The 27,933-nt window shown below is 28.9% G+C and overlaps 2 protein-coding genes across 2 annotated transcripts; one reads left to right on the top strand and one right to left on the bottom strand.

Moving 5' to 3' along the window:
- The first annotated feature begins 54 nt into the window (after positions 1–54).
- Positions 55–8,101, top strand: LOC135929288 (BOS complex subunit TMEM147-like). Its single transcript, XM_065465799.1, has 5 exons — positions 55–145; positions 188–332; positions 383–604; positions 758–879; positions 7,869–8,101. The coding sequence occupies exons 1-5, from the start codon at positions 69–71 to the stop codon at positions 7,990–7,992; spliced, it is 690 nt and encodes a 229-aa protein (XP_065321871.1). The 5' UTR covers positions 55–68; the 3' UTR covers positions 7,993–8,101.
- LOC135930322 (glycine dehydrogenase (decarboxylating)-like) lies at positions 8,011–27,674 on the bottom strand. Its single transcript, XM_065467104.1, has 25 exons — positions 27,625–27,674; positions 27,201–27,397; positions 26,017–26,152; positions 25,426–25,590; positions 25,151–25,228; positions 23,763–23,919; positions 23,123–23,319; positions 22,880–22,976; positions 19,884–19,989; positions 19,445–19,584; positions 19,149–19,229; positions 18,537–18,625; positions 17,544–17,628; positions 16,651–16,692; positions 16,350–16,492; positions 16,141–16,225; positions 15,564–15,689; positions 13,450–13,529; positions 12,768–12,837; positions 11,830–11,942; positions 11,191–11,462; positions 10,597–10,800; positions 9,727–9,791; positions 9,033–9,113; positions 8,011–8,267 (listed from the first exon to the last, which is right to left on the bottom strand). Exons 1-25 carry the CDS (start codon positions 27,672–27,674, stop codon positions 8,184–8,186), a joined length of 2,943 nt encoding a protein of 980 aa, XP_065323176.1. The 3' UTR covers positions 8,011–8,183.
- Positions 27,675–27,933: the final 259 nt, after the last annotated feature.

Consider the following 27,933-nt stretch of genomic DNA (forward strand, 5'->3'; position numbering starts at 1 on the left):
CTAATTGATATATAGAATTTTATTTTAGTTTTAAATCTACCTAACATTGTCAGTTCAATCTACCCAAAATGACTTTTTTTTATTTTGCAAATTGTATCGCATTAGCTTATGTTCCTTATTTTTTAACTTATAAAATATCTGGATTGTAAAGTTTTTTCTTATAGAATATATTTACATATTTAATTAGATCAGAATATCGCGGATTTTGGAAATGTATTCAAGCCGGGGTTGCATATATTCTCACACAATTAATAAAAATGTTAATAATTGCCACATTTCTCCCTTCAATTGAATATTCTACATCAAATAAAACGGAATTTGATATAAAACAAGTATTTCTATTAGATTATAGACAATTATATTCTGACAAAAACGAATTTAGGAAATAATCAAATGTAGCATTGATATAGCTGATTTTTTAGGTATGTACATGATAATGTCTAAGATAAGTATCAAGGGAGAATACAAGTTTTTATGTACTAGCATTGGATGGGCCCAAGCTGAATTGATAATGACAAGAGCTTTGCCCTTTTGGTTAGGTGCCAAAGGAATTGAATTTGACTGGAAATATATTCAAATGAGTCTAGAATCAAATATAAATTTAGTAAATTTATTTAAATCTTTATTAAAAAAATATTCTTTAAACATGAATTAATTATTTAAAGTGCCATATTATTTTGATATAAATTTGTAAATTTAATAAAGATAAATCTCTATGATTTTTTATTTAAAATTTTAATTTTTTTATACATTTTAGCTCCAAGCTATATCAATTGCTATGCTTATATGGTTAGCCATGCGAAACAAAGACCGTGTTGCAGTTCTATCAGTCATAGGTGCCCTCATAATGCTCAGCTGCTACAAGCAATTAATTGTGGAGTAAAGAATTAATTATTAATATATTTGACCATAACAATTATTAATTCATGCAAGATGAACTAAATACATATAATTAATATGAGCAATTTCATTGCAAAATTGTTTTTGAATCCCAATTTTTCTTTATAGATATCAAAGTGCAATCTTAAAAGAATTTTTTTTTATTTGTCTCAATAACAAGAAAAGCTTAACAAGTGCATAAAATGGGGGGGGGGAGGGGGCTCACAAATTTGACTGTTTTCATAAATATAATTTTTAACTAAATAAAAATTTTAACCCTCCCCCCTCTCGAGTGAAAATTTTGCAAATATTTGAATACCAATTTTCCAATTAGAAATAAATTTTATTGATAATAAAAAATATATCATAGGGATATACACATATTAGAAGAATTTTTACAGTTTGTCAGTGAGAGGGGAGACCCTCACACAAATTTACGTGCTTTACCTTTTATATGCAATGTCATGGATATTTTAACTTTTAATATAAAATAAATATATCTTTTTTAGCCATTAAATCCAAAATTTACCATTTTTTTTAAATATCCAAAGTGGTCAGGTGTTTTAAATCGAACTATATCAATGAATAAACCAGAAGCCCATCATCAAAAATTAAAAAAAATGTGCCCTACATGAGGAATTATATGTTATGATTTAGTGGCATATATTGGATTTTTCTATAGAGTGGGGGTGGAAATTTTTGGGGGCTTAACCCCAAACGCCCCATTAACTGGCCTCCTGCTAGCTTTTTCCCTGCCTTCAATAGAGTATTCAGCATAACCACTTATTACCATCTATACGACGGCTAATCTAAAATTTAAAATAAAAAGGAAAATTCATAATCAAGGGAAATATTTTTTTTATTATAAAGATTATTATAATAAAATTTTTGATAAGCTTGCTATAAATATACAAAAATTAAATCCTTGAAATAATTTATAAGGTATAAGTTAAGATATAAAAATCATCGATATAGATAATGCTGTATCTAGTTGGATGTCCAAAGGTCGATATTTAAACCAAATTTGGACTTCATGGGTGCAGCGTGACATGTATAAGTGGTAATAGGAAAAAAATCAGCAGAAAAAAACCTCACGGAAAAAAATTCAAAAAAAAGAAAATCGTTATTTTTTAAAAAAATTTTCTTGTCAATTTTTCTTAAATTGTTTTCTCAATTTATATTTTTCTTCCCATTTTTGCTTTAAGTCATTGTTAATCTTTATTTTTCTGATCTTTTCTCAATTTTTTTCTTCTCAATTTTTCTTATTTTTTTTAATGTAACCTAGCAATAATTAATGATAAATAATTTTATAAGCGAATGCCACAATCATCAACAGCTATTAAATTCTAAAAAAACACAAAATACTTATGGAAAAATATTCTAAGTAATAATGTCTAAATGTCAAGAACACAATTTATTTCCTGATCCATTATATATATACATGGATTTCTAAAAGTCTGCTATGAGCGCGGTTAAAACTGTCATTTTTCTAAAAGTCTGCTATGAGCACGGTTAAAACTGTCATTGGTATGATTATTAATATGTTAAATTATTAATATTTATTTTTTCAATTAAAGCATCACATCATAACCAGAGGATGCTTTTACCATTTGTGTCAAAGTACCCATAGAAAAATTCAAAAAGCTAGGTCTGGAAAGCCAATACAGAACTAGTGTTGTTAAACAGATCGATTAAACGGCTAACTCAATATTTTATCCAGAAAAATATTACTCAAGCCTGAAGATTTTGCTCATAGTCGGCACAAAGGTCTAGACATCTATTAGCGAAATCTGGAGCCTTAGACAATATTTCTTTGGCTAAAATATTAAGTTAGCCGTTTTTAAAAATCAGCTTAAAATGAGCCGTTTAACAACACTATACAGAACCGATGAAGCCCTAAGCTTCTTTTGTGGCATGATGGACGGCTTAGCATATGTTCCTTAATGTGATACAATGGTAAAGATATTTTTGAATATTTCTGATAAAAATTACATCAATGGAGTATCAAGATAGGTCACAAGAAGCAATTCTCAATCCCAGACACTTCAAATTGGGCCTCGATTTCCTCCAGAAACTTGAAACGTGAATGAGAGCACTCTATCCGACGAAGAACGCTCGTTTAATCAATGCGAAGGTTGGAATCATCGTTTTAATCTGGTTGGGAATAAACACCCATTAATCTGGGTTATTGATTAAAAAAATAAAATGCGAAGTGGCTGCCGATGTAACCAAACTTGAACGATGGCGTGTAGGTAGTTGGACACCGAAAACAAAATCGCAGTGCTTAAAAAAGAAAAAAAATGCTTCTGTTCAAATTGGTACTGGAAAAAAATATGAGTAATCTTTAAGTAATGAATTGGGGCCTAAAAAAATTTATTATTAAATTATATTTTTATAATATTTTTTTCTAAAATACTAATTTACTATACCTTATTAAATCCAAATGAAAATATTCCGATATTATTAGATCTTAAGTAAATTCGAAAACAAATTTTAGGGTTTTTATCCGGGATGTACGTTTTTTCAAGAGAGATTTATAAGAAAAATAGAAAGTGGCCGAATCTCACCTTGACTTCATCTACCCACCCAGAGATAAAAGCGCATATCTAGCAAACAGCTGACCGGAGACTAAAAAAATCATTGGGGACCATCCCATTTTACTCACATATCATTTGATAAAACACTGGATTTTGACTATCACATTCACATAGCAGATTTGTTAGCGGATAAAGCTATTATACCATCGAAAAGTGAGTGGATACACGAGTTTGATCACCAGGCTCATAGAAGCATGTATGGTTATTTTCCTGTAGGTCCCAAATATTCAAATCGAAGTGCTTTAATAAACTTTATCATTAGATATGAATTTTGCGCCAAGGTTATAATTGATATGATAGATAGTAACATAATACCAGACTCTCTTAAATTTCTAGTGGCTATCGTAAAAAACAACGAGTTAAAATTAGTAGGAAGGTTTTACGGGAAGATGACACCTGAAATGAGGATATATCAGGTGTGTACTGAAAAGAATCTAGCAGATTTTATATTACCGTATATCGCTGGGCAAACCATGACTATGTCAGAAGAAAAATTACAAGGTACAATCTGTCAGATGACAGCTCCTTATGATCATAACAGCATAAACAAACATTTTATCGTTAAAGATTTTTCATCATGGGGCACCAACTTTCGTTCGGAGTTTGTGACACCAACCTTTCTAGGACAGTCCTGCTTGCGCTGATATTGGCAGCTAAATTATCCATAAACATTTTTAAGTAGTCTATTTGAGTTATCTCTAATTCTAGGAGATCTTCGTGTCATCTGACAGATACCTTGAAATTTTTCTTCTGACATAGTCATGGTTTGCCCAGCGATATAAGGTAATATAAAATCTGCGAGATTCTTTTCAGTACACACTTGATAAATCCTCATTTCAGGTGTCATCTTCCCGTAAAACCTTCCTGCTAATTTTAAGTTATTGTTTTTACTATAGCCACTAGAAATATAAGAGAGTCTGGTATTATGTTACTATCTATCATATCAATTATAACCTTGGAGCAAAATTTATCTCTAATGATAAATTTTATTAAAGCACTTCGGTTTGAATATTTGGGACCTACAGGAAAATAACCGTACATGCTTCTATGACCTGGTGATCATATTCGTGTATCCACTCACTTTTAGATGGCATAATCACTTTATCCGCCAACAAATCTGCTATGTCAATATGATATTCGAAATCCAGTGTTTTATCAAATGGTATGTGAGTAAAATGGGATGGTCCCCAATGATTTTTTTTTAGTCTCCGGCCAGCTGTTTGCTGGATATGCGCTTTTTATCTCTGGGTAGATAGATAAAGTCAAGGTGAGTTTCGGCCAAAAACTCTCTTGAAAAAACGTACTTAAACATGTCACGAATTTCTGCACCCGTGAAGTCCAAATTTGGTTTAAATATCGCATTTTTGGATATCCAACTAGATACGGCATTATCCATATCGATGATTTTTATATTTTAACTTATACCTTACAAATTATTTCAAGGATTTAATTTTTGTATATTTATAGCAAGCTTATTAAAAATTTTATTATAATAATCTTTATAATAAAAAATATATTTTACCTTTGATTATGAATTTTCCTTTTTTTTAAAATGTATAGATGGTAATAAGTGGTTGTGCCGAATTAATTATTAGTGTCTTTTTTTCACGCACCACCTTTATTGTATTTATTGACCTTTTAATGTTATACTTAGACTTTTTATGTTATATTTAAACAATTATTTTATTTCTTACTTTTTCAAACTTAAAAATATTATTACAATTATCGCAATTATTAATATATGTTATATAATAATAATTTCTTTTTTCCCGATTAAACAACAAAAAAAAATACACATTTTAAATAATATATAAAAAAATGAACAATTACTTATAACAGATAAGAAGTTAAAATTATTTTCTAAAATTAGTATTTTCAATAAAAATTTTTTTATTCTACTTACATTATATTGTATGAAATGTTGCAATGCGCTATCAAAGATAGGCATAGATTTTTTTAAAAAATTTTTAAAATCTAGATTTTGTAAAAAATATCATGATTATTCTCTTATAAAAAATTTATTTAAAAATAACAAATAGAACATAATTTTTTTAAATTTGTATTATATTATTATTCTTTTTTTTGTAATGGTAAAATTATTTTTATGGTAAATGCTAAATATAGTTAAAAAAATAAATTTTTTAATTCCTTATTTTTTCTGGACTGTAAACTCGAACCGGGTTACCGGTGGTGTTGTTAAATGGCTCGTTTTGAGCCGGTTTTTAAAAACGGCCTACTCAATATTTTATCCAGGAAATATATTACGCAAGCCCGGAAATTTTGTTCATAGAAGGAAACATATGGCCTCCACATATATTATAAAAATCTCGAGGCTTAGACAATATTTTTCTGGCTAAAATATTGAGTTTCTAGAACCCTTTTTTAGAAGGAAGATTCACCCTGAATTTAACAAACTAATTTATTTATTTTTTTAGAATACTAAATAATTTCTCACTACATTGTGAGATTAGAATTATACGATTAACAATTATGTCAAAAAATTGAGATTAAGTATTAATATATATATATATATATTGTAATTCCTTTATATTAAAGGTTTATTGTGATCAAATTTAATTAAATATAATTATATTTAAAATATTGATTTTTTATTGGCTAAAATTATGTAGGCAGCATCTACATGACAGAAAATTTATTGAAGGCAAACCCACTCAGAAATCTACCTTTAACCCCCCCCCCCCCTATCAATTATGCTCTAACAACCCCACGATATTAATTTAAAAATATATTGTGAGCCACCATTTATAACCTCAAAACAAACTTTTTCAGATCTCGTGATTATTTTGACCAGGAATTACAATTAATCATCAGTTGGTGATAATCAACTAGTTTCTACTAAACTGTATTCAAAATTTTAGCTACGAGTGCGTATAACTTTAAACTCGAAATGTTATAATGTGAACGAATGAGAAATATATTTATTAATAAATTTAAATTTTTTTATCACTTATTATTATTATCTACAAATAGTGTTTATGATTATTATATCCTAAACACCATTTGGATCCCTGTCCCCTCCAAAAGAATTGGTGTCTAATCGCTCCTAACCCCCCCCCTCATGAAGACGGTGTATGTGGGTAAATAGTTACAAATGTAGTTCGATTAAGAAATTTTACTTTTATTTAAAAATGTAAAAATTCCTAAACAATTTTTAAATTTTCTAGAAAGCGTCGTGCAGCTAAAAGTAATGGATAACTTTTCAAACGAGAATAAATTACTTATTTGAAATAAAATTATTTATTTAAAAAAAATTATTTCCCATATATTCTAAATGAAAATTAGACTAAGAACCTAGTAAGCGTGATTTGACGTAAAGCAATTAAAAGAGTCTGGTCATAGATTTAAATCAAATGATGAGATGAGCTTTCGACTATAAATCTGAAAATTTTTTTAAAAAAAATTTATTTTCCCAGTGGATACTTTTATTTCTACATCAGAGTTTTAAAAACTTGCCCTATCTAGCGGAAATTTTATTTTTGTGCCAAAATGCGATTTTATTTAACAAATATTATATTATAGGATATAAATAAAAGGTAGATTGACTTATATCTTCAAAAATTTAATTTTTAAACTAATTATTAACGCCATCAGCGGTTTTTATATTTTTTGGATTTTTGCTACTTCTTCTTTTACGACTTTCAAAATTTTTATATGAACAGTTTTTGATACTCTTTACAAAATATCTGAAAATTAGAAAAAAAATTTATACTAACATTTAAAAAAATTTAGAAATTAAAAATTAATTCCATTTAAAATATGTGGATGTGGAAGAGTTTTCTTAGGTCTATAAAATGAGCCATGATAGATAAATATACTAATTTAATATTAAAGTTATCCCGATTTAAAAAAATCATTTTTTGAAAAATGACCTCGCAGAGTTACTTTGAGACCCTATATCTCCGGTTCTAGTAGAGTTAAGGGGCTAATATTTTGGATTCGTCGATTACAACACTTCATTAACTTATATACCAAATTTCAGCAAAATCTGATATGGTCGGGTGATTGATTTAAAATATGGAAAATAAATAATGGCGGGTAAAATGAAATCTTTTTGAAGAAAAAAGATACAGCCCATAGGATAAAATGGAAGATAGAGGGAAAATTTTTTTAAGCCTCTGTCAAAGTTTTTAAGCAATATATCAATGGGTTAGCCTGGTCTGGCCGAATATATTTACATATAGAATGATTTTTTTTCAATAGTTTTACATTGAATAAAATAAAGTTCTTAATCATTCTAAGACCCACCCAGTCCAACTTTAAGCCTGTTTGGGCCGGATCCGGATATATTTTTGCATTATTTCTAAAGTTTTAAGTATTTTAAAATGATTTTATTATATATATTTTTTTTAAAAAAATAAACATTTGTTACAGAATAATGCAAAGATATTTTCTCATGGATTCCTGGATGATTCTAGGCTCGAAAGCTTTGTACACTTCTCTCATTGCGCTGACCAGCTTTCAGCTATACGTTGGGTACTACTTATCTCGTCAATAATTCATTTATATTTTCGAAAGCATTTTTTTATTAATCTTTTTTTGTATATATTATTACAATTATATTTTTTTATATAGAATATATTTTAATGTATTTATATATTGTTAATAAATGTGCTCTAATATGTTGTAAAAAAATAAATATTTGCATTATTAATTATAATAAATTGAAAACTATCGCATTTTTTCTTTTTAATCGTATTTGCATTTCGGATTTTTATCACCCAACACTTCGTTTACTCGCGAGACACTCGGCCAGACTTTGAAATTCATTTCCTTATACATACAAAAATTTGAAATGATATTATTTTTATATATGTAAGTGTGTACATTGATACGCACTAATGACTGATTCGTGCTTTAAAAAAAAGAAGTGTACATACATGTCAGCTGTTATCGCCATTTTGTGGTTTGGCACGTCTATTAAATGACATTGATATAAATGATAAATAATCACAAAAATGGCTCTACAGCTGACTCCTATGTATGTGTACACTTTTAATCAATGAATCGCCAATCTAATAATTTATATACATCATTGGTAGTGTAAATAGTTTGCTAAAAAAAATAGCAATGATAATGCATTACCTTAAAAAAAATGTCTAATGATGTCTATAAAAAAAGGCTTTTAAATGTGAAATTCTGATCACTGTGTTTTTAAATGAAATGTTATATTAAATTTATATATGGCTGAATATATTATTTAAAAGTTGTGTTATGTGCTGTCATTAGTACTGAAGTTGTTTTCTTAAGCTTTCTGCAATTTAAATGACGTTAACTTTTGTCTTTTTACAAAATTTTAAGAAAAGAAAATGGCCTCCAGTTGATGTTGTTAGACGGCTAACCCAAGCCTGGAAATCCATCTATTAACGAAATGAAATCTCGAAGCTTGCGTAATTTATTTGGCTAAAATATTGAATTAACCGTTTTTTTAAAAAAAAATCGAGACGTTTAACAACACTTACCTCCAGGATATAGATTTACCCCTTTAATATTATAATTAATTTTTTAAATGATAAAAAAATTTTTTTAAATTAATACCATAGGAAAAGCAGCTTTTCTCCTGGAGTAAGGAAGCTTCCAATCATCGGATACCAACGTGTTTTGCGTATGAGGCGCATTCTTAAAAAAATTAAATTTTTACTTTTATTGTTTGCCGAATGAATCTCAAGGACTTAAAATATTTTCCACACAACCCATAAGACTTTTTTTTAAAGTATCCATATACAAATAACGTACCACTCGTTACTTATGAATTACCGGATCGATTCAATTTTGAACCGGTATCCAGCCAGGTCAAAATATTTATTAACTCTCTTATACTTATTTAATCTTTATTAATTAAAAAGAAAACGGGTTACAAAAAAAATAATACTAGAATTCTTTATATAAATATTTTTTTTATAGGTTTAGCATGATCTGATAGAAAATATTTGACACTTTTTGAAAGATTAAGAGTCCGATTCAAACTGTAATTTATCCGAAAAAGAAAATATTCGGGTTTCAAGGAAAACAAATATCAAAATTTTTTCGAAAATCCAAGTTCGGTCCAATAATTTTAAATCTACAGTTAGTCGGGTCTACGCCCGGTTGTTTGATTGGACAAACCCATGCAAGACTACAATTATATATTTTTATAAAAAAACGTTTGAAAGAATATTATATGTATTGTAATATTTACTTATATTATATGCCTAAATTCTTTACAAAATGGATAAAATAAATGATAAATTACCTTCAATGGATTGTTAAATTTGGTGTAAACTCCTTTAGCAATGTCATTGATTTCTTCCCTGATGGCTAAAAAGAAAAACATTAAGTAATTAATCGTTTCTTCGTAAATTCGTTAAACCTTTTTATTTTAAAAAAAGTAATAATGTATCTAAGAAAAGGATATGTGCCCTAATTATAGTTGGGTAATGGTTAAATGTCGGCTAATTCGGCTCAATCTTCAGGATCTAAAAAATATGTTAACACTATGGCATTTTAATTTATATTAGTTTATTCTCCTATCTTTTTAAGAAAAAAACTGTGAGAGCTAAGTGATAGTCTTTGGCTAAAAACTTGGTTTAGCTCACTAAAAATATAATAATTTTTCTGGCTAAAATATTGAGTTAACCGTTTTTAAAAATCAGCTCAAATCGAGCCTTGTTTATTGAATTGTTAAAAAGTAAGACCAAAAAACTGAACAAAAATCACACGGTATAAAGCACTGTCAAAGTTGGCATAAAAAAATTGACATTTCAATTTTAAACATAGATTTTTGGAGGATATCGCAATTAGCTTATAAAATATATTTTTTAAAAAATACTAGGGTTCATAACCCTGATCGTAAATGGTTAAATATATAGCTAATTCGGCTTAATCTATGGGCCGCGAATTATTTTATTTGCGCTTTCTAGAAAGTTTAGGGTGTATTTTCAATGAAAGGTGATTGTTTCCGGCTAAAAACTAGATCCAGCCGCCCATGTTTAATAAATATATATTTAAGGTAATATACATAAAATTTGTCCACCCATCATTGGTAATATTGAAAAATTTAGAACAGCTGTAACAAAATATGTTGTCATAAAACGTTCCATGTATAAAAATTTAATAAATTAACTTATCATAGCCTCGCAAAAGTTATCTAATTCGCGTTTATTTTCGCTTTCCGTCGGTTCTATCATGAGGCAAGTGGAAACCGGAAACGAAACTGTAGGGGCGTGGTAATTGAAGTCTTGTAGGCGTTTCGCGATATCCATGGGCTCGATACCATGACTTTGCTTCAGAGTCCTCAGGTCTAACAAAAACTCGTGACCGCACCTAACTAAAAAAAAATTAAACTTAGAATCAGATCGTATTTTTAGAAATTGGAATTATTACTCTAGACGCACTTTTTTAGAACTTGGTTGATTTTAAAAAATCATAAATTTTCGATCAAATTGTAAAAAATTCTGTTTTCCCCACTACAAATTATAAAACTGAAGTAAACTTTATCATCTAATCAGCTGAGATTACCCATAAAATATTTTAAAAATTTCTGTTTTATAGCTATATTATTATTATCCATTTATTTTAGTGTACCCAATCAATCAAGTTTTAAATATATAAAATTGGGGGATAGGTGATTATCACATTTAGGCAAAGGTAATTGTAACGAAATTATATTTTAAAAAATGGTTAGGGGGAGGGGGCAGGGAAATTTATTAAAATTTACAATCTTTGGCGTTGGCGTCGTTCCTATGGATATCGTAATGACCCTCGAGCCTTTTACATATATAGTTGGCATTCAAAATGGCGATTTGGGAGGCCAATTTGATCCCTTGGGGTCCCATCAGCTTGATGTACATCCAGGAGATCAACAACAAGATTGCAGATCCATATTGGGAAGCTGAAATGGCGCCAAATGATTTATCCGAAAGATTTTCGCGCTCCTGCAAGGTGGACCGAATGTTTAGGTTTGGAAGATACGGTGCTAATTTGGATTTCCTTTTGATATAATATTAAATTTTATTTTTATTTTTAAAAATAATCGAGTTTCCGGCGGAAACAATATTTTAAAAAAAGGTTCAGTTTCCGGCGGAAACAATATTTTTTTAAAAAATGTTTCAGTTTCCGGCGGAAACAATATTTTTTTAAAAAATGTTTCAGTTTCCGGCGGAAACAATATTTTTTTTTAAAAATGGTTCATTTTCCTAGTGAAACGATATTTTTGAAATAAATAAATTAGACGCGGTTTGAATTAAAAGACCACATAGATGGGTTTGGAAGGGGGGGGTGTTAATAAAACCCAAATTGCGGTTAAAGAGATGAGAATAATAAAATACAATCAAATTTATAAGAAAAAAAAATTAACACTGCTATAGGTCCCATGCCGGGACCGCCACCACCGTGGGGAATGCAAAACGTTTTATGGAGATTCAAATGACAAACATCCGCCCCAAAATCGCCAGGTCTACAAAGTCCTATCTGATTTAAATGTTTTTAATTATATTTATTTTTAAACGAATCATCTTATTTAAATGTTTAATAGCATCGAATTAACAAAGTGATATAATAGTGTTGTTAAATGGCTCGATTTGAGCCGATTTTTAGGCCATACTCAATATTTTTGCCAGAAAAATGTCGTCTAAGCCTCGAGCTTTCGCTACTAGATGTTCAAGCCTTTTATGCCATGGTTGGGCAAAAATTTTCAGGGTCGCATAATATTTATATTTCGGATAAAAATATTGAGTTAGCCCTCTCCCAAAATCCTACCTTCAGCCTCATAGTGGCGGGGGAGTAGCAACGTCTTTTGGCGGCTAATCGAGGTCTAAAAGGTTCCCTGTGGTCTGAGTTTAGAATAAGATCCTCGTTTCCTCGGCGGAGCGTAAAAACCACCTAAAGGGGGGTTAAATGTCAGGAAGGGCATCCGATTGTAAAAACATTGCTACAATAACAACGCTTCGGATATAAATAACACTCATTTACATCAAGCCTTCTAGTAGAACGTTTGTTTAGTATAAGAAAGAACTTATTTTTGGAGAAAAACAAGCAAGCCATAAAAATTACTAACTCAATATTTTAGCCTGAAAAAAAATGTCGAGATTTCGCTAATAGATGTCTAAACCTTTTTATGCCATCGTTAGGAAAAAATTTGCGGGGCCGCATGATATTTTATTTTCGGATAAAATATTGAGTTAGCCGTTTTTTAAAAGCCGGATCAAATCGAGCCGATTAACAAACGCTACGGATATAAATAAACAAACACTTTGATAATATATTTTGATATTATAAAACATATGATTTAATTACCTGGGCATTCATGTTAGCACCGTCCATATAAACTAAGCCTCCACTTTCGTGTATCTTGTCGCAAATTTTTCTCAAAATTTTTATTTTTTTTGGGGGGGGGGGATGAAAAAAAATAAAATAATTTATTATTGCTTCTTTAGCGGGGTAGGGTGGGATGGGGGGTAGGTGGAGATAATTTGAATATATTTTTAATATAAAAACTTAATATGTTTTTTTTTTATTCTAAACCGTTTAATTTTCGTTAGCCTTACCCTTGAATTTACGAGTTAGCACGAATTAATATGTGCTGTATTTTTTTTGTGTATTTTAATGTACTTCGTCGCAAACTCGCGCTAACTGTGAATGAGGGGGTTAATCTATTTTTGATAATCTGTCCTTAGGTCGCGATGGGTGCCGGTCTTTTTTACCCCGTTCATTGATTAAAAAATTTTTAAAAAAAAACCTTTTTGCTAATGGTTTATTATTTTTAAAAAAACATGTTTAGCCTCACCCGCCGAATGTTTAAACATTTTTTGATTGATTGATTTGGTAGTTTATTAATTTATTTTATTTTTTATTATACCAATACTTTTTAAACTTATTAAAAAAAATATGCAATATTATGTTTTTTCCAGAATTGTTCGTAGGACAGTTCCTATAAAAATGGATTGGGAATAACGAAATTTTTTTTAAAAAAATATACCTAATATTTGGATCAAAGCAGCCGTGAGTTGAGGGGTACGTTATCATGAGGCAGGCCAATTCTTTGCCATTTTCTTGAATCTTAAAAAAAAATGTTATAATTACCAAATTTACAAATAATCGTCCATTTTATTTTTGCGAAGTGTCTCGAAAAAAAATTCTCCGAAAGATTTTCCCCGCATGCTCTCAAAATTTTGAGCAGAAAAATCTTCAGAAGATCATGTTTTTAATGCACTGTCCAAAATATTAAAAGAATATATAAATTCACAAACTTTAAAAAACTTTAATTAAAATAAAATAAATAAGCTATTTTAATCGATATAAATGTAAACATGTCCTTTTTTAAAAAAAGAAATAAATATACGATTTTCATTAAAATATAAAATTTGCAAAAGTTTACAGGGTTTGGACATAGCCTTATAGTACGCACAAATTGAGCGTTTCAAACGCCGCTTTGCAAGCGCAAATAACGCATTTCAAATGTCCACCAATTGGTAAAAATTATGAGTTAGGCGTTAGCAAACTATTTAAAAAAACGCAAATAGGTTTTGTTTTCTCGTTACTTTTTCTTATTATTTCGCTTTGTAATATTATATAAATACCTTACTTATAATCCTAAAAAAAGGAATATTTAGAAAATTTGAAGAAATAAGAAGGCAGACGATAATATAATTTTGAAAGACAAATCCTTTTTTTTTGTAGAAACTTGTTTAAAATTTAAAAATCGACGGATATTAATAAAAAAGACAACCTCAGATTAAAGAAATAAGAACGCAGGCGATAATATAATTTTGAAAGACAAATCCTTTTTTTTTGAAGAAACTTGTTTAAAATTTTTAAAATGACGGATATTAATAAAATGACAACCTCAACGTTTATTTTTATTAAAAAATTACGGCAACACGTAAACGCTAAATTTGTGCGAACTATTAAAGAAGCATCAAGATTTTTAACAATCATGAAAGATTTTTTATGCATAAAAATTATAAAAGATTTCGATCCTCCATTGTTAAAACTTTGGAGATTAAAAATCTTTGAAATTTCTTTCGAAGAACCTTTAACATTTTTTTTAGGCTCGTGATCGGTTTGGCCAAAAAGGTTTCAACTTGGAAAGGAATAAATTATGCGACACGTTATCCGAGACCTGGGGGTTTGGGTCAGAGCCCTCTTAATTCCTGGAATTTAATTATAAATGGATAACCGAAATACGTAAATATTTTGACCAATAGGAACTTCCCCCCTTCCACGAAACGTCAATGACGCAATCCTGGGCTCGGGATGAATGATCCATTAGAATAATATATGTATATTTCAGAACAAAATATACCAAAAATCAGGGTCAATTTAAATAAAACCAGTTGAAAATCATATAATAAAAGAAAACATAAGATTTGTGTTCTCGTATATTTTTTAATTTCTCATTTCAGATTAATTTTATAAATTTTTTCAGCCCAAATTGGCTTAAAAAAACAAGGTATCGGGGAGTTGGCCAAAACATATTTTAAACTTAGACCCGGATTTTCCTAACATATGGATATTTAAAAATTTAAAATATTAATTGATTGATTGCTCTTCAATCCCAAAAGAATACTTTTCAAAATTAGAGAAATTTAAACGGAAGAAAAGAGAGACCAGAAAAAATTGAAGATTACATAACCTTATTTTAAGGTTGTGTCCTAAATAAATTCGTATACTTTCGAAACTTCAAAACGATTAAAAAAAAGAAGAATTCTTTTTTAATTATAAAAATAATAACATTATATTAAACATAATTTTAGGAATTTTATTTATAAATTATCAAGTTTTTCAAATATATGATTTTAAAAAATTTTAAAAGTTTTTTTCTTTTATCGCGAATTTTCAAACCAGATTCAGGAGACAACCTTAATAAAAAAAAATATATTATATATAATAAACCGTCAAATAAGTTAACACTAATTTTTCAAAAAGAAGAGTTAGTCTTCTTTGAATGAAACCGACCGGACCAAATACCCATTTTTAAGAACCGGAATGAATACCGATTTTTAAAAACCAAATCGAATTTAAAGGTCGGGCCGATAATCTTCCCATAAATATGTGCGTGTGGGTAGTTAAAAAGGGGAAGAATTTACTCACGCATTGTTCGAAATGTTCGTAGATGATGTAACCGTTTTTGTCGGTGTTCACAGGAACGATTCTCATTCCGGCTAAGGACGCGCTGGAAAAATTGGTGCCGTGAGACGAGTTAGGAATGAGACAAATCTAAAATGTCAGCCCAAACAAAATCAAAAAACAAAATGGTTGTGTAAAATCATATGTTAAATTTTTGTTATTAAAGTTCCAGAATCGTAAACAAAAATCTAACTTGGAATCCATTTTGTTATTAAAATATATCCTGTAACTGGAAACAAGTTCTAACAAGAAGGATTTGCTAATTTTTAGTATATTGGGTGCGCCATTTATTTATAGATGGTTTAATTAATTTGTTTAAGTTTTATTAAAATCGCTTATCGAAAGAGTACCGCTTCGTTGATTCTTTTTGGTAAAAAAAAACACTCTCGCGTAAAACGTTTTCCGTACACGCTAGGGAAATGAAAAAATGGGCGACTCACCGCGCGTTATTTTAAAATTGTTTTTTTTATTTAAAGGAAACATCATAAAAGTGGTTATTTTATAGTTAAAAACTTATAAATTAAAAAAAAATAAAGCTAACATTTCTATCAGCGTCGTTTCCGCCTGCTTCGTTTTTGAGGTAAGCGAGTATGGTACATAATCCAGAATATTCGCCTTGCGCTCCGCTTTTGATATATATACATTTTTTTCATTTATTATTGTATTCGTTTCATTCATTTAATTATTTTCTTTCTTTTCTTTTCTTTCCTCCTTTCTTTCTTTCTTCCATAATTCGAGTTTTTTTTTTACCTATTAGATTGGAAGGAAACCGCATCCATCCCGGTTATTTCGCATAAATCGAATTCTAGTTCTTTTATAATCTTGTCATAACCTATCGTCTGCTCCCTAGGGGCGTATGGGTGAATGTCCGCAAAATTGGGCCAAGATAAAGGCTTTTCATATTAAATGTATATTTTAAATTAAAATCAAATTTTTTTTAATAATGTAAAATTGATAAAAGTTATAAATTTTAAATTTAATAAACATATATAAAATATCTAGTCACGTGATAAAAATCCTTAAAAAAATATATAAGTTACGCGATTGTTACCATTAATTCTGTGGTGGCGTTCAGTTTCATGGTACAGGATCCCTAAAAAAAATTACATTTTTTGAATATTTAATTTTTAATTACATTTATTTATTTCCCTCTTTCTTTCTTTCTTTCTTTATTTCCCTCTTTCTTTCTTTCTTTCTTTCTTTCTTTCTTTCTTTATTTTAGTGTTGTTAAATGACTAGAATTATCCGATTTTTAAAATAAGGATTGATTTTATACAAAACTAATATTATGCAGATCTCAAGATTTCGTTAACAGATATCCGAAGCTTTCTGCTCATCTGTGAGCAAAATCTCCAGGCTTGCGTTGATATTATTGGCTAAAATGTTGGATTCACGAGCCGTTTAAGCAACACTAACTTTTTCTTTCTTCCCTTCTTTCATTACTTTCTTATATTTAAAAAGGCCTAAATTTGCCCACTTCCAATATGTCTTAGCTAAGCTTTTTTAGCCTATAAAATTGACTTGAATTTTCTAAGTTGAGACTGAGCTTAAAAGACTGAGTCTATTTATCTAGGCTAAAATTTTGGACTCTTTTTAAGAAATTACTTTTTTTTCACTTAATTTTTATAGTTAAAAAGGCCTCAATTTGACCAATATGTCTTAGCTAAGCTTCTTTAGCCTGTAGAATTGACTTAAGATTTCTAAGTTGAGACTGAGCTTAAAAGACTGAGTCATTTAGGCTAAAATGTTGGATTCATCCTTTTTTTAAATCGAGCCGTTTAATAACACTACTTTTTTTAAATTAATTTTTATAGTTAAAAAAGCCTAAATTTGTCCACTTCCAATATGTCTTAGCTAAGCTTTTTAGCCTATAGAATTGACTTAAATTTTCTAAGTTGAGATTGAGGATTGAGATTAAAGATTGAGTCAATTTATCTAATTTACCAAAGGAATCATGGAATTCGTGAGCGATAAGTCCTTGTTTTCGAGCCTTTTTAAATATCTCACAAATTCGGTTTCGGAATGATAGCTTGTCATAAAATAAAATAAAATAGTTTAAAATTTTTTTAAAAAAAAGAGGTGGAAAAACTTTTCAAATTAAATTGTTGTAATTAAATAAGTGTGGCGCTGTAAAGTATAAAAGTAACGTCAAAGAAAGTAAACGAGATTAGTAACGGCGTTAATTTTAAGAGTTACTTATTTAAAATATAAATTGTGATTCATATATATATATATAAATATTTATTTTTAAATTTAACAATGTCTTTTGAGTTCAAAACCAAAAATAATATTTTATTCAAAACTAACATTTTATGGGGGTTGGCATTAATTAATTATTGCGAAGAAACAATAGGAATTACTCAAAATCAGCTGATTATAACGCATTTTTTAAAAAAAATAAAATTGAGTACGAGTTATTGCTTAAAACAAATAAGAAATTACGCAAAATCAGCTGATTGTAACGCTTTAAGTAAAAATTGTTCTTTCTTTTTTATTTGTGTAAAAAAAATGGATAAGATATCTTTGATTATAAAATATTATGCAAATTAAATTGTAGATAAAAAAAATTAAATAAGTTTCAACATTATTATTATTTAAATAATTTATGTGATTTTAACCTCGCTATAAATATATAGATACAGAGGTAACCATTTGCACGACCGGGCCCGGGTTTTATATTTTCGGGTACGGCCCGGGTTTTATATTTTCGGGTACGGCCCGGATTTTACCCGGGTCGGGCGTATGGCTGGGCCTAGAGGTCTCTTATATATATATATACCGATAAATTCATAGATTATTCATATTTTAAAAGTCGATTTACTTATGATTTATGAGTTCAAATAAATACAAATGGACATTTTAGAAATCATAGTAAATTATGTTGGGAGAGGGGGGGGGGGGGTCAAGTTGAGCTAAGTTAGGAAATTATATTGTTACTCGTTAAAGACGGACTGGGCAAGGAAAGGTGTTGATCTGGGGTACAATAGACTATTTTGTGTTTCCAAGTCCGTTCCAATTTTATCCAACTTTTTATTTATATATTTTTTTTTGTAAATTTAGATTAAATTATAATAATAGAAATGTAGGCCCGAATTACCCCGGCTCTTTCAAAGCTTGCCGAATAGGGGCAGAACGAATTAAAGTTCCGCCCTAGATTCAAACCATATGATGTTTGAGTTTTTTAAAAAAAAGGAACGACAGTTATATTTAATTTAGATCAATAGCCACGTTTTGAAAATTGTAAAATTAAACGTCTAAAATGGCGACCTAACAAAAGAAGGCACGAAAATCTGGGGCTGAGGATTATTCGATTTCGCTCAGCCTTACGCCCGGAAGACGCTGATGGCAGTGTAATTTGCGAAAATAAAATATCGAAAACAAAATGGCTAACCCTAAAGATTTATTCGTCAAAATTCTGGCTAAATCCTCATTCATTTATAAGGATAAAAAAAAATGCTTGTAATTTTAACTTTTTATTATACTTTTCTTATTTCCTATAAGTATTAAAAAAGAAAAAGAAAAATAATAATATTTCAAATGAAGTAAAACTGGAATCGGCTTTTCGTCGAAAATTTTTAAAATATCCCGAACATCATCCGTTCCCGCTGTTTCGTCCAACGATATACCGACCTTTTCAATATAATTAATGTAATATAACAGATTATTAGAGTTTAATTTGAGTTCCAACAATTTTAATAAAAAGCGATTAAGCATTTTTTTCTAAGGCTATCATCATGTCAAGTCGATCGTGACTCTCAGTGATCCCTGAAACTCTGTATAATCTAGTATACACACTTAGACAGAACAAAAAAAAATATATATGCAAAAACGTTTCTAAATTTTACAGAATTATCGGCGAAATATCTGAGATTGATTTTAGCGTGAGCTGCTCTGGCCTTCACTAAATCCATTCCGATCTTGGGATAAATTTTGAGGGTATCGAAATACTTAGAATGCTTGACAGTGTGGCCAGCGCTGATAAGACCTTCAAAGTGGAAATCATTAATAATTCCACTAATGTATATTATATATATATATCATAAAACAGATTTCCATAGAATTATCACCAAATTTAGTGAAGACCAACTGGCTGCGTTGTTAAACGGTTGAAGCCCGAATAGATTGTTTTCATTCAAAAGCGAGGTTCCAATATGGCCGTACACCCCCCCCCCAAACTCAAGTGGTGCTTAGAGCACCACGTGTTTTTTTTAAAAAAAAGAAGAAAATCGATCCACCATTGTGTTGAAACATAAAATATCAAGGCATTTATTTTCCAACTCTTACAGTGTCTCAGAATATCCGCGTTTTGATGAACCGTGGCCGATATGCCCCTCAGATCATCAGGTCCATGGTATATGGCGTAAAGGGCTGTCATGTTGGCTAACAAAGCCTTCAATTCGTATGTAAAAGAAAGAAAATAAGAATAAATTTGATTCATACAATAACATAAATATGTATAACAAGTCGAATGAAAACCTTATATATATATCATGTTGTTAAACGCTACTTTTAAAAGTAGTGCGCTATCGTTACCGCTACTGCTATCGTTTTCAAATGAGTAGCGCGCTGATTTTTTTTAAAAATATTTTTTACGTAACTTTATTTCCACAAATAAAATATTGGTATAAAAACATGACTATAATTTGTTACATATATATGGTGAATTCCATATCAAATCAAGCAAGGTTTCAACCCGACCCCTTCAATTTTTCTTAAATTTTGTATACTGGTAGTATATACTATAACTAAGAAAAAATGAAATTTTACCTTCCATCACTGTTTACCCGCTAAGATATGGCCGTTTAAAGCGCGGAAAAAGGGTACATTTTTGACATAACGCACTTCATTTATTTTCAAATATCTCGAGAAATAATTAAGTTAGAAAAATAATTTAAATTTTATTTTGTAGCTTAATAAAAGTTCTTTCAAATGACATGAAAATAAATATAATAGACATTTGATTAATATTGGAAATCGAATGTGTAAAACCATCACACTGCTTTATATTTGTACAAAATCCTAGACTGGGATGAACATGGGTTTAGGAGTTATCACTCTTTATATTGCTAAAATTGAACAAATTTAACATTAATATCATCATATTTTAATTTAATGAATAGTTAGGAAATAATGTTAATTTAAAAATTATGTCTAAATGACAGGCCCTTACTTTTTTTTTTTATCTTTATCAAAATTTTTGAGAAGTGGCTGGAATAATGAGCTTTGTTTAACACTTTAGTTAAATTTTGTCTAGAAGTTACTTGACAAAATAATTCTAAACATATTTATAACTTTATTTGCCTCAAATTGCATTACATATAATACAATCAAAAATTTATAATTAAAATATATCATATATTAAAATCATCCAAGGAATTTTAATAACTTATGACTTTTGCTTTCGTCTAGGGGAATAAAAGCTTGGAACTTTGTGTTCCAGAAATTCTCTTTGCTCTCAAAAATCTGTTTTTAGACTTTCTATGTCCATATATTCATTATTACTCAGAAATATATAATTTATCCCATAGATATTATTTCTTGCATAGTTAAATAAATCTATTGTTGTCAATAAGTGATGTTCATATGGACGTTGCAAGCTTGCTCGAGCTGCTAACTGTTTAGTAACGGCCCCTAAAATGTCGCATGGACTTTTATTTTGTGCGGTTTCAAAAAATGTTCATCCCAGTCTAGGATTTTGTACAAATATAAAGCAGTGTGATATCTATCTACTTTCTGGTTTTACACATCCGGTTTTCGATAAATCAAATGTCTATCATATTTATTTTTATGTCATTTTAAAGAACTTTTATTAAGCTACAAAATAAAATTTAAATTATTATTCTAACATAATTATTTCTCGAGATATTTGAAAATAAATGAGGTGCAATTTGTCAAAAATGTACCATTTTTCCGCGCTTTAAACGGCCATATCTTAGCGGGTAAACAGTGTTGGAAGGTAAAATTTCATTTTTTCTTAGTTATAGTATAAACTACCAGTATACAAAATTTAAGAAAAATTGAAGTGGTTCGGGTTGAAAATCGACTTTTTTTTGTTGATTTCATATGGAATTCACCATATATATAATTTATTTATTATTGCACTTTAATAATAATAACATTTCGGTACTGTCACCCCCAACCCAAGTCTAGAACGACGATCAGAAAGTATAAGCTTTGCCATACTAAATAATCGTTCAGCACTAGCACTTGAGGGCAACGCAGTATTAAATTTAACAAACACACTTTTTATATGAAAAAAATCATCAAAAATATGTAAATGAGTATTTTTAGATTTAAAAAAAGCATCTAGAGGTTCAATAAATAATATTATTATTATTATTTATTTCAAAAAAATCGTCTATGGAAGGCCGCGGTTTCGATCTTGCTATAGTATTAGTATCGTGGTTAGGCATGACATTTTTTAACGTTACCATCAGCCTATCAAGTTGCCCTTTAGATTCAGTCAAATTAATGTATGGCCAATTTAACTGGAAACTAGGATGAACGATAGCAGCTATTACATTATCATCCTCATACAGATCTGGAAATCTAATTTATATAAAGTGATTGTATTTATTATAAAAAAAGAAGAATACCTTTTTAATTTTCAAAATTTAAATTTATCTGAGATTTAGATTCATTCATAAAAAAATATTAAAATAGCATTAAATTATGGTAAATAAAGATTTTAAAAATATAATTATTATACACAAGGTAATTAATATATTAATATTGAATTTTGTATTAATACTATATATTAATATTATAGAAAGGATAATCTATATTTTTCTCATTTTCCAAAGAAATTTCGCTATCTTCAACAATCTCACACATTTTTAATAACTAGATTTATAATGCTAACTAGATTTATAATATATATTTTTAAACATAAATTTAAATTTCAAAATTAAATAAAAGGATTATAGTTCTAGATTTAATAAAAAATATATTTTAATAATTTTTAGATGTATTTATTATGTAAAATTGGCTACTTCGCTACTTTCTAAATTAGTAGCGAGCTACAGCTATCGCTATTTTCTAAAAAAAAGTAGTCCGCTAAAGCTACCGCTACTGAAAAAAGCGCGCTATTTTAACAACACTGATATATATATACATATTTAACCCTTTTCTTAAGATTAAACATTTTATTTGGTTATATTTTGCAGGAGGATTGTTTAGCACTGCGTACTTATCTCAAACATGCTCACTCCCCGTTACTTTAGTCTTTCTTTCTTTATTCATAAATTTATTTTATATTTTTTTATAAAAAAAAGAAAAACTTGAGCAGTGCAGATATTACTGGTGGCCTTTTCCCTTTTAATGTGCTGTTCCCTGGTCTGTAGCATTAGTCTAAAAGCTCGATTTCCAGAAGAGTCTCTAAAAAAAATCGTAAATAAAAGGAAATGCTAATTTTGATATCTTATATCCAAAACGTTTATATGAGTATTTAATAATCAAGTGTTTCTAATCTGATTTTCAAAATCCCAACATTCCCTTTCAAAAGAGAAATGGTGAAATTTAACTTTGTCAATCCTACTATCCTTCCCGGCATGAGCCTCAGGTATGCTGATTTGGCGGCAAAAAACGCAGCATGAGGGCCCCCGAATGCCATGAAGGTTCCCAGTCTTTGGCAAGAACCGAAAGTGATATCGCAGTCAAAATGGGAAGGTGGAGCCAAGGAACAGAGTGATAAAAGATCGGTGGCAACAGAAACTACACACTTTTTTGTATATATATATAGAATGATTTTAATTATAAACATAGTATATGTATGGATGTAATAAACATTACTTTAAAAAGAAATAACGCGTTACAAGTTGGTTGATTTGTCAAAAAAAGTAACGCGACAAGTTATTCCGCGATTTACTAAAAAGTATCGCGTTACCTGCCCTAACTTGGTCTCCCAAATAACGTAGTCGTGAGTGGTGTTACTTTCTACAACGGTAATTTTACAGTTACTAAAATTCACCCAAATTATGGTATAATATTATCTTTTAAAAAGGAACTCAAGTCATCATAAAAAATTTATATTTTTAAAATTATGCGTCCTTATTTTGCCATTCCTTTTTCAAATTCCTCAGAGATTTAAGAAAAAATTTTCTTACGATAAACGGAAGTAAAAAAAAATATTTTCGCGAGGAACGGAAGTAAAAATAAAAAAACCCCATTTTTATGAGCGATTTCGGATAGTTCGGCCATGTTAGGAATGATTTCTCCCTCCGTGTTAGGGTATTGAAACATGATTCCGCTGACGGTTTCGTTCAAGCGCTTGGCGAGGTCCATGTTGTTTTCCACTTCCAATATTTCGATGTCTAAAAATCTTTAAGTTTTTATTGTTTAAAAAACTGATTATTAAATATATAATTTTACACATTTCCTTTATTTTTTTCTGGTATTTAATTTCATACTGGTGGAAATGTTAACAAAAACTTTATAATTAGTTATATCCAAACAATAACAACAAAAATTTAGAAGGGATCATTATCGTCAAATAAAACCGGTCTATGTTTTGGATCGGTTTTAGACGCTGTTCTATTCTAGCGATTCGCTGCGTTTTTAAATTTTTTAGAGCGGTTCTAACGTATCCTTATAATAATTTAACCTTAAGCTACGTTTGCAAAAAGTTCTAAAACTTTTGAAGTTTTAAAATTTTAATGAATTCGTGTGTGTTAAGTTTTAAAAATTTTCTAAAATTATATTTCTAGACATGTTTTTTATTTTTATATTTTTTTAAAAAGAAGATTATTTATTCTCTTTCGATAAGATTTCAGAAGTTTGCCAATCTAATTTTTCGATATTTTGGGGACACAGCCTTACAACAAGTCTATATCGACATTCCATTTCTCTGGTCTCCGAACCCTGAACCCAACCCCATCAGGGTTCAGAGATTTTCACCGAACCCAAACCCAATCATTTTGAGAGAGGGTTCATAGCCACTGAAAACGATTGGTTCAAAAACATGATTAGTCATAAGTTTGATCTCTTGGAAATATCAACACTGGGATTTGAATTTTAATAAATATTTTTTGTCGAAATAGTAAGAGATGAACGTGAAGTCCCAAATTTAAGGATTTGCCTAAAGCGCCAAGGTGGCTGAAAGTTCAAGATAGATTATTCTAAATTATATTTCAACATATATTTTATTTGTTGACATGGATTAAATTGGTAGCTAAAAAAAATTGATTTATATCAAAAGAAAAGTAAGATGTGCGCTTAGCAAAGTAAAATAAGATAAAATAAACAGACAATTCGGCATTGATGATTAAGATCAAAGGTCCACGTGTCTCCATTATCTCAAAAAAAATATTTATTTTTTCTTTTTCGAAATATATAGTTGTGATTTAAAGATGATAAATTTTGCTATTTAAATGAAGACCTTGAATTATTTGTTAACCAATTATATTTTATTTTTATAAAAAAAAAAATCATAAAATCAACCTTCAACTATTTCTAACTTAAAAAAAAAATTAGAATACAAATATTTGTTTTCTCATTTTATATTAAAAAATTGAGTAATTTAATAAATTAATTAAACTATGATTTTTTATTACTTGGCCCGCGTTTTAACGACTGCCAGAGTTTGGGGATGACATTTTGCGTAAATGACATATTTTTTCCTTTTATTTATTCTTTAAATAAAGGAAAGGTATAAGAAATTTATATATTATAAATTGATAAAAAAATAATATCATGAAATGAATTTATTATAAATAACAGGTTTAAAAATTATAACAAAACCTAAATTTTATCAATGAAATATAAAAATCAATTTCATGGATAATAATTTGTAATTTTTTAAAAAAAATTACAATTGTATAATAAATACCTATATGACATTGTTAGGGCTTCAGCCCCAGCTGATGCTTCATCTAAAAGGGAGGCATTAGCGATTGGCAAACCAGTCAGTTCACTGATCAAGGTTTGAAAATTAAACAGGCATTCCAATCTTCCTTGTGATATTTCAGATTGGTATGGAGTATAAGATGTGTACCTAATATTTATGATTTTTTTAAAAAAACTAAAATTTAAATCACACCACAATATAATATAAATAAAAGCATCTTATTAAGTTTAGCATTAAACAATAAAATAAAATAACAAATGTAATGTTGTTAAACAGCTCAATTTGAGTCAATTTTATAAATAGCTAACTCAGTATGTTACCCTGAAAAATATTGCCCAAGCCTCAAGATTTCACTAATAGATGTCCAAACCTTTTTGCAATCTAAGAGCAAAACCTTCAAGCTTGTTTAATATATTTCTGGATAAAATATAGAGTTGCCATTTTTAAAAATTGGCTCAAATGTAACTTAACAACTATAAACAAATGCACTATGGGAATAATTTATTCCAAAGTCTGACATAAAACTATCTAAATTTTTAGTTTTAAAATATTTTAAATAATAGAAGTCATAACCATCCTGGATTCTCAAAGACATTACGAACAATCGGAGCAGGTATCAGGCAATTGTAAAATCCAAGTCCTATATAATTTCTCCATATTTTATTCAAATTTCCAATCTCCAAACATTTTTTTAATATTTTATGTTCTCCTTTGTAAAATTTAAAATAATATGGTCAAAGGTATTTTTGTTTTACTTACCAATAGCATCAGATAAATTTAGATCTCTATTTAATTGTATATTTTTAGGAATTATTTGATCAATCAATTGGTTTAAATTCTACATGTTATGATTAAATATAAATGTTAACATCTCATTATTAAAATATAAAAAGTGGGATTTATAATAAAGGGAATGGAAAATTAATGATAAAATTATAAAGCCATACATTACTTTAATTCCTAGATAATTCAACATTACTGAAATCTCATTTTGGCTAGGGCCTATGTGTTTATTAACAAATTTTGAAATATTGAATTTTCCCATGTTCTTTCTTTTTGAAATCGGCGGGTGTAAACATATGTTTTTAATAGCAGCCTTATAATCCGCAGAAATAATTGAAAACATAAATTTTTAAAAATTGGTCTTACTCAAGATTTGTAAAAAAAATTTTAAGTATTTAATTAGCAACATATTATAAATTTTATTTATCTTATGATTAGTAGAATAATTCTCCTGAATTTTACTTATTTAAAATTAAAAATATACAGCATAAATTTTTTATGAAATTGGATAAAATAAACAGTACCGTCACTAGAGTGGGAAAATAGGGGCTTGGCTCTAAGGAGCCTCCTGAAAGTTTTTATATACCCTTAGAAAAGAAGCATTTTGAAAATATTAGTTTATAAAAAAAGGGTTATTTTGTAAAATAATTTTTCGCTTTTACACAATATTTATTCAAATTAATAGAAAAACTTAGTAAATAAAGTCAAAAATATTATAAAATTACAAAATAAGTTATAATTTTAAGATTATTGGGAAAAATATATAATATTAGTAAGTAAATCATAATTATATAAAGTTTTTAATTTTGCTGTCTTTTATTGACCGAGATCCAAGTTTCCTTTTAGCGTCAACGTTATTATTGGGTGCAAAATACCCTAATTCTATCTTATAAATAGGATATTCAATTAGGGGGTTTTCGTCATTGAGAATATAAAGATGTGATAGTAGCATTTTATTATGTTTAAGGGCTAACCTTTGACGTAGGTAGAATCCCTCATTGGGATCCTCGGTCCTAGCAGATATCCTTTTTCCCAGCCTTTAAAGAAGGCCAGGGTATGTGGGCCACACAAAGTTAGAGTCGTGGCGACTAATGGTAGGAATGTAAAGTTGGCAAGAATCGATGGCGAATATTTAGCTAGTTTATTCTTCTCGCTGTCTATTAGAGCATCTCTATTTATATTGGAAGGGGCAAGAAAATCGATGCATAAAAAATCCAGGTTAGGAATTCCCCCCTCTTTAAAGGAATCATACCATCAGGCCGCTTACAATATTATTATGAGAATCATATTGATGATAAACATAATGGTGAGAATCATAATTTATAAAGAGATAAATTGATGATAGACTTGATTAGGAGAATTATAATTCTTGGTGAAATAAAATTGATGATAGACTACTTATGAGAATCATAATTTATAAGGGTTAAAACGGTTAAGAGAATTTTCATGTGAATAGAATACAATGTATTGTAGATCATTAGAAGATTATGGAATATGTATATATTTTTATAATAACTTTTGTAGATGGCGTCATACTTCCGCTTAGGAATTAAGATTATAAAGATGGAAATTAGAGAGGTGAACGTATCAGTAGAATCTAACAGATAGATGGAAGCTGCGAGAACGGAAGCGCAATAAAGATATGGAGAACTCCTGCAGGAAATACCCAAAAGACAACGATTCGAACGAAGAATTGAACAACCATAT

Source organism: Gordionus sp. m RMFG-2023, chromosome 5 (genome assembly GCF_954871325.1).
Source record: "Gordionus sp. m RMFG-2023 chromosome 5, tfGorSpeb1-WG-v2, whole genome shotgun sequence".
Lineage (NCBI taxonomy): Eukaryota > Metazoa > Nematomorpha > Gordioida > Chordodea > Parachordodidae > Gordionus > Gordionus sp. m RMFG-2023.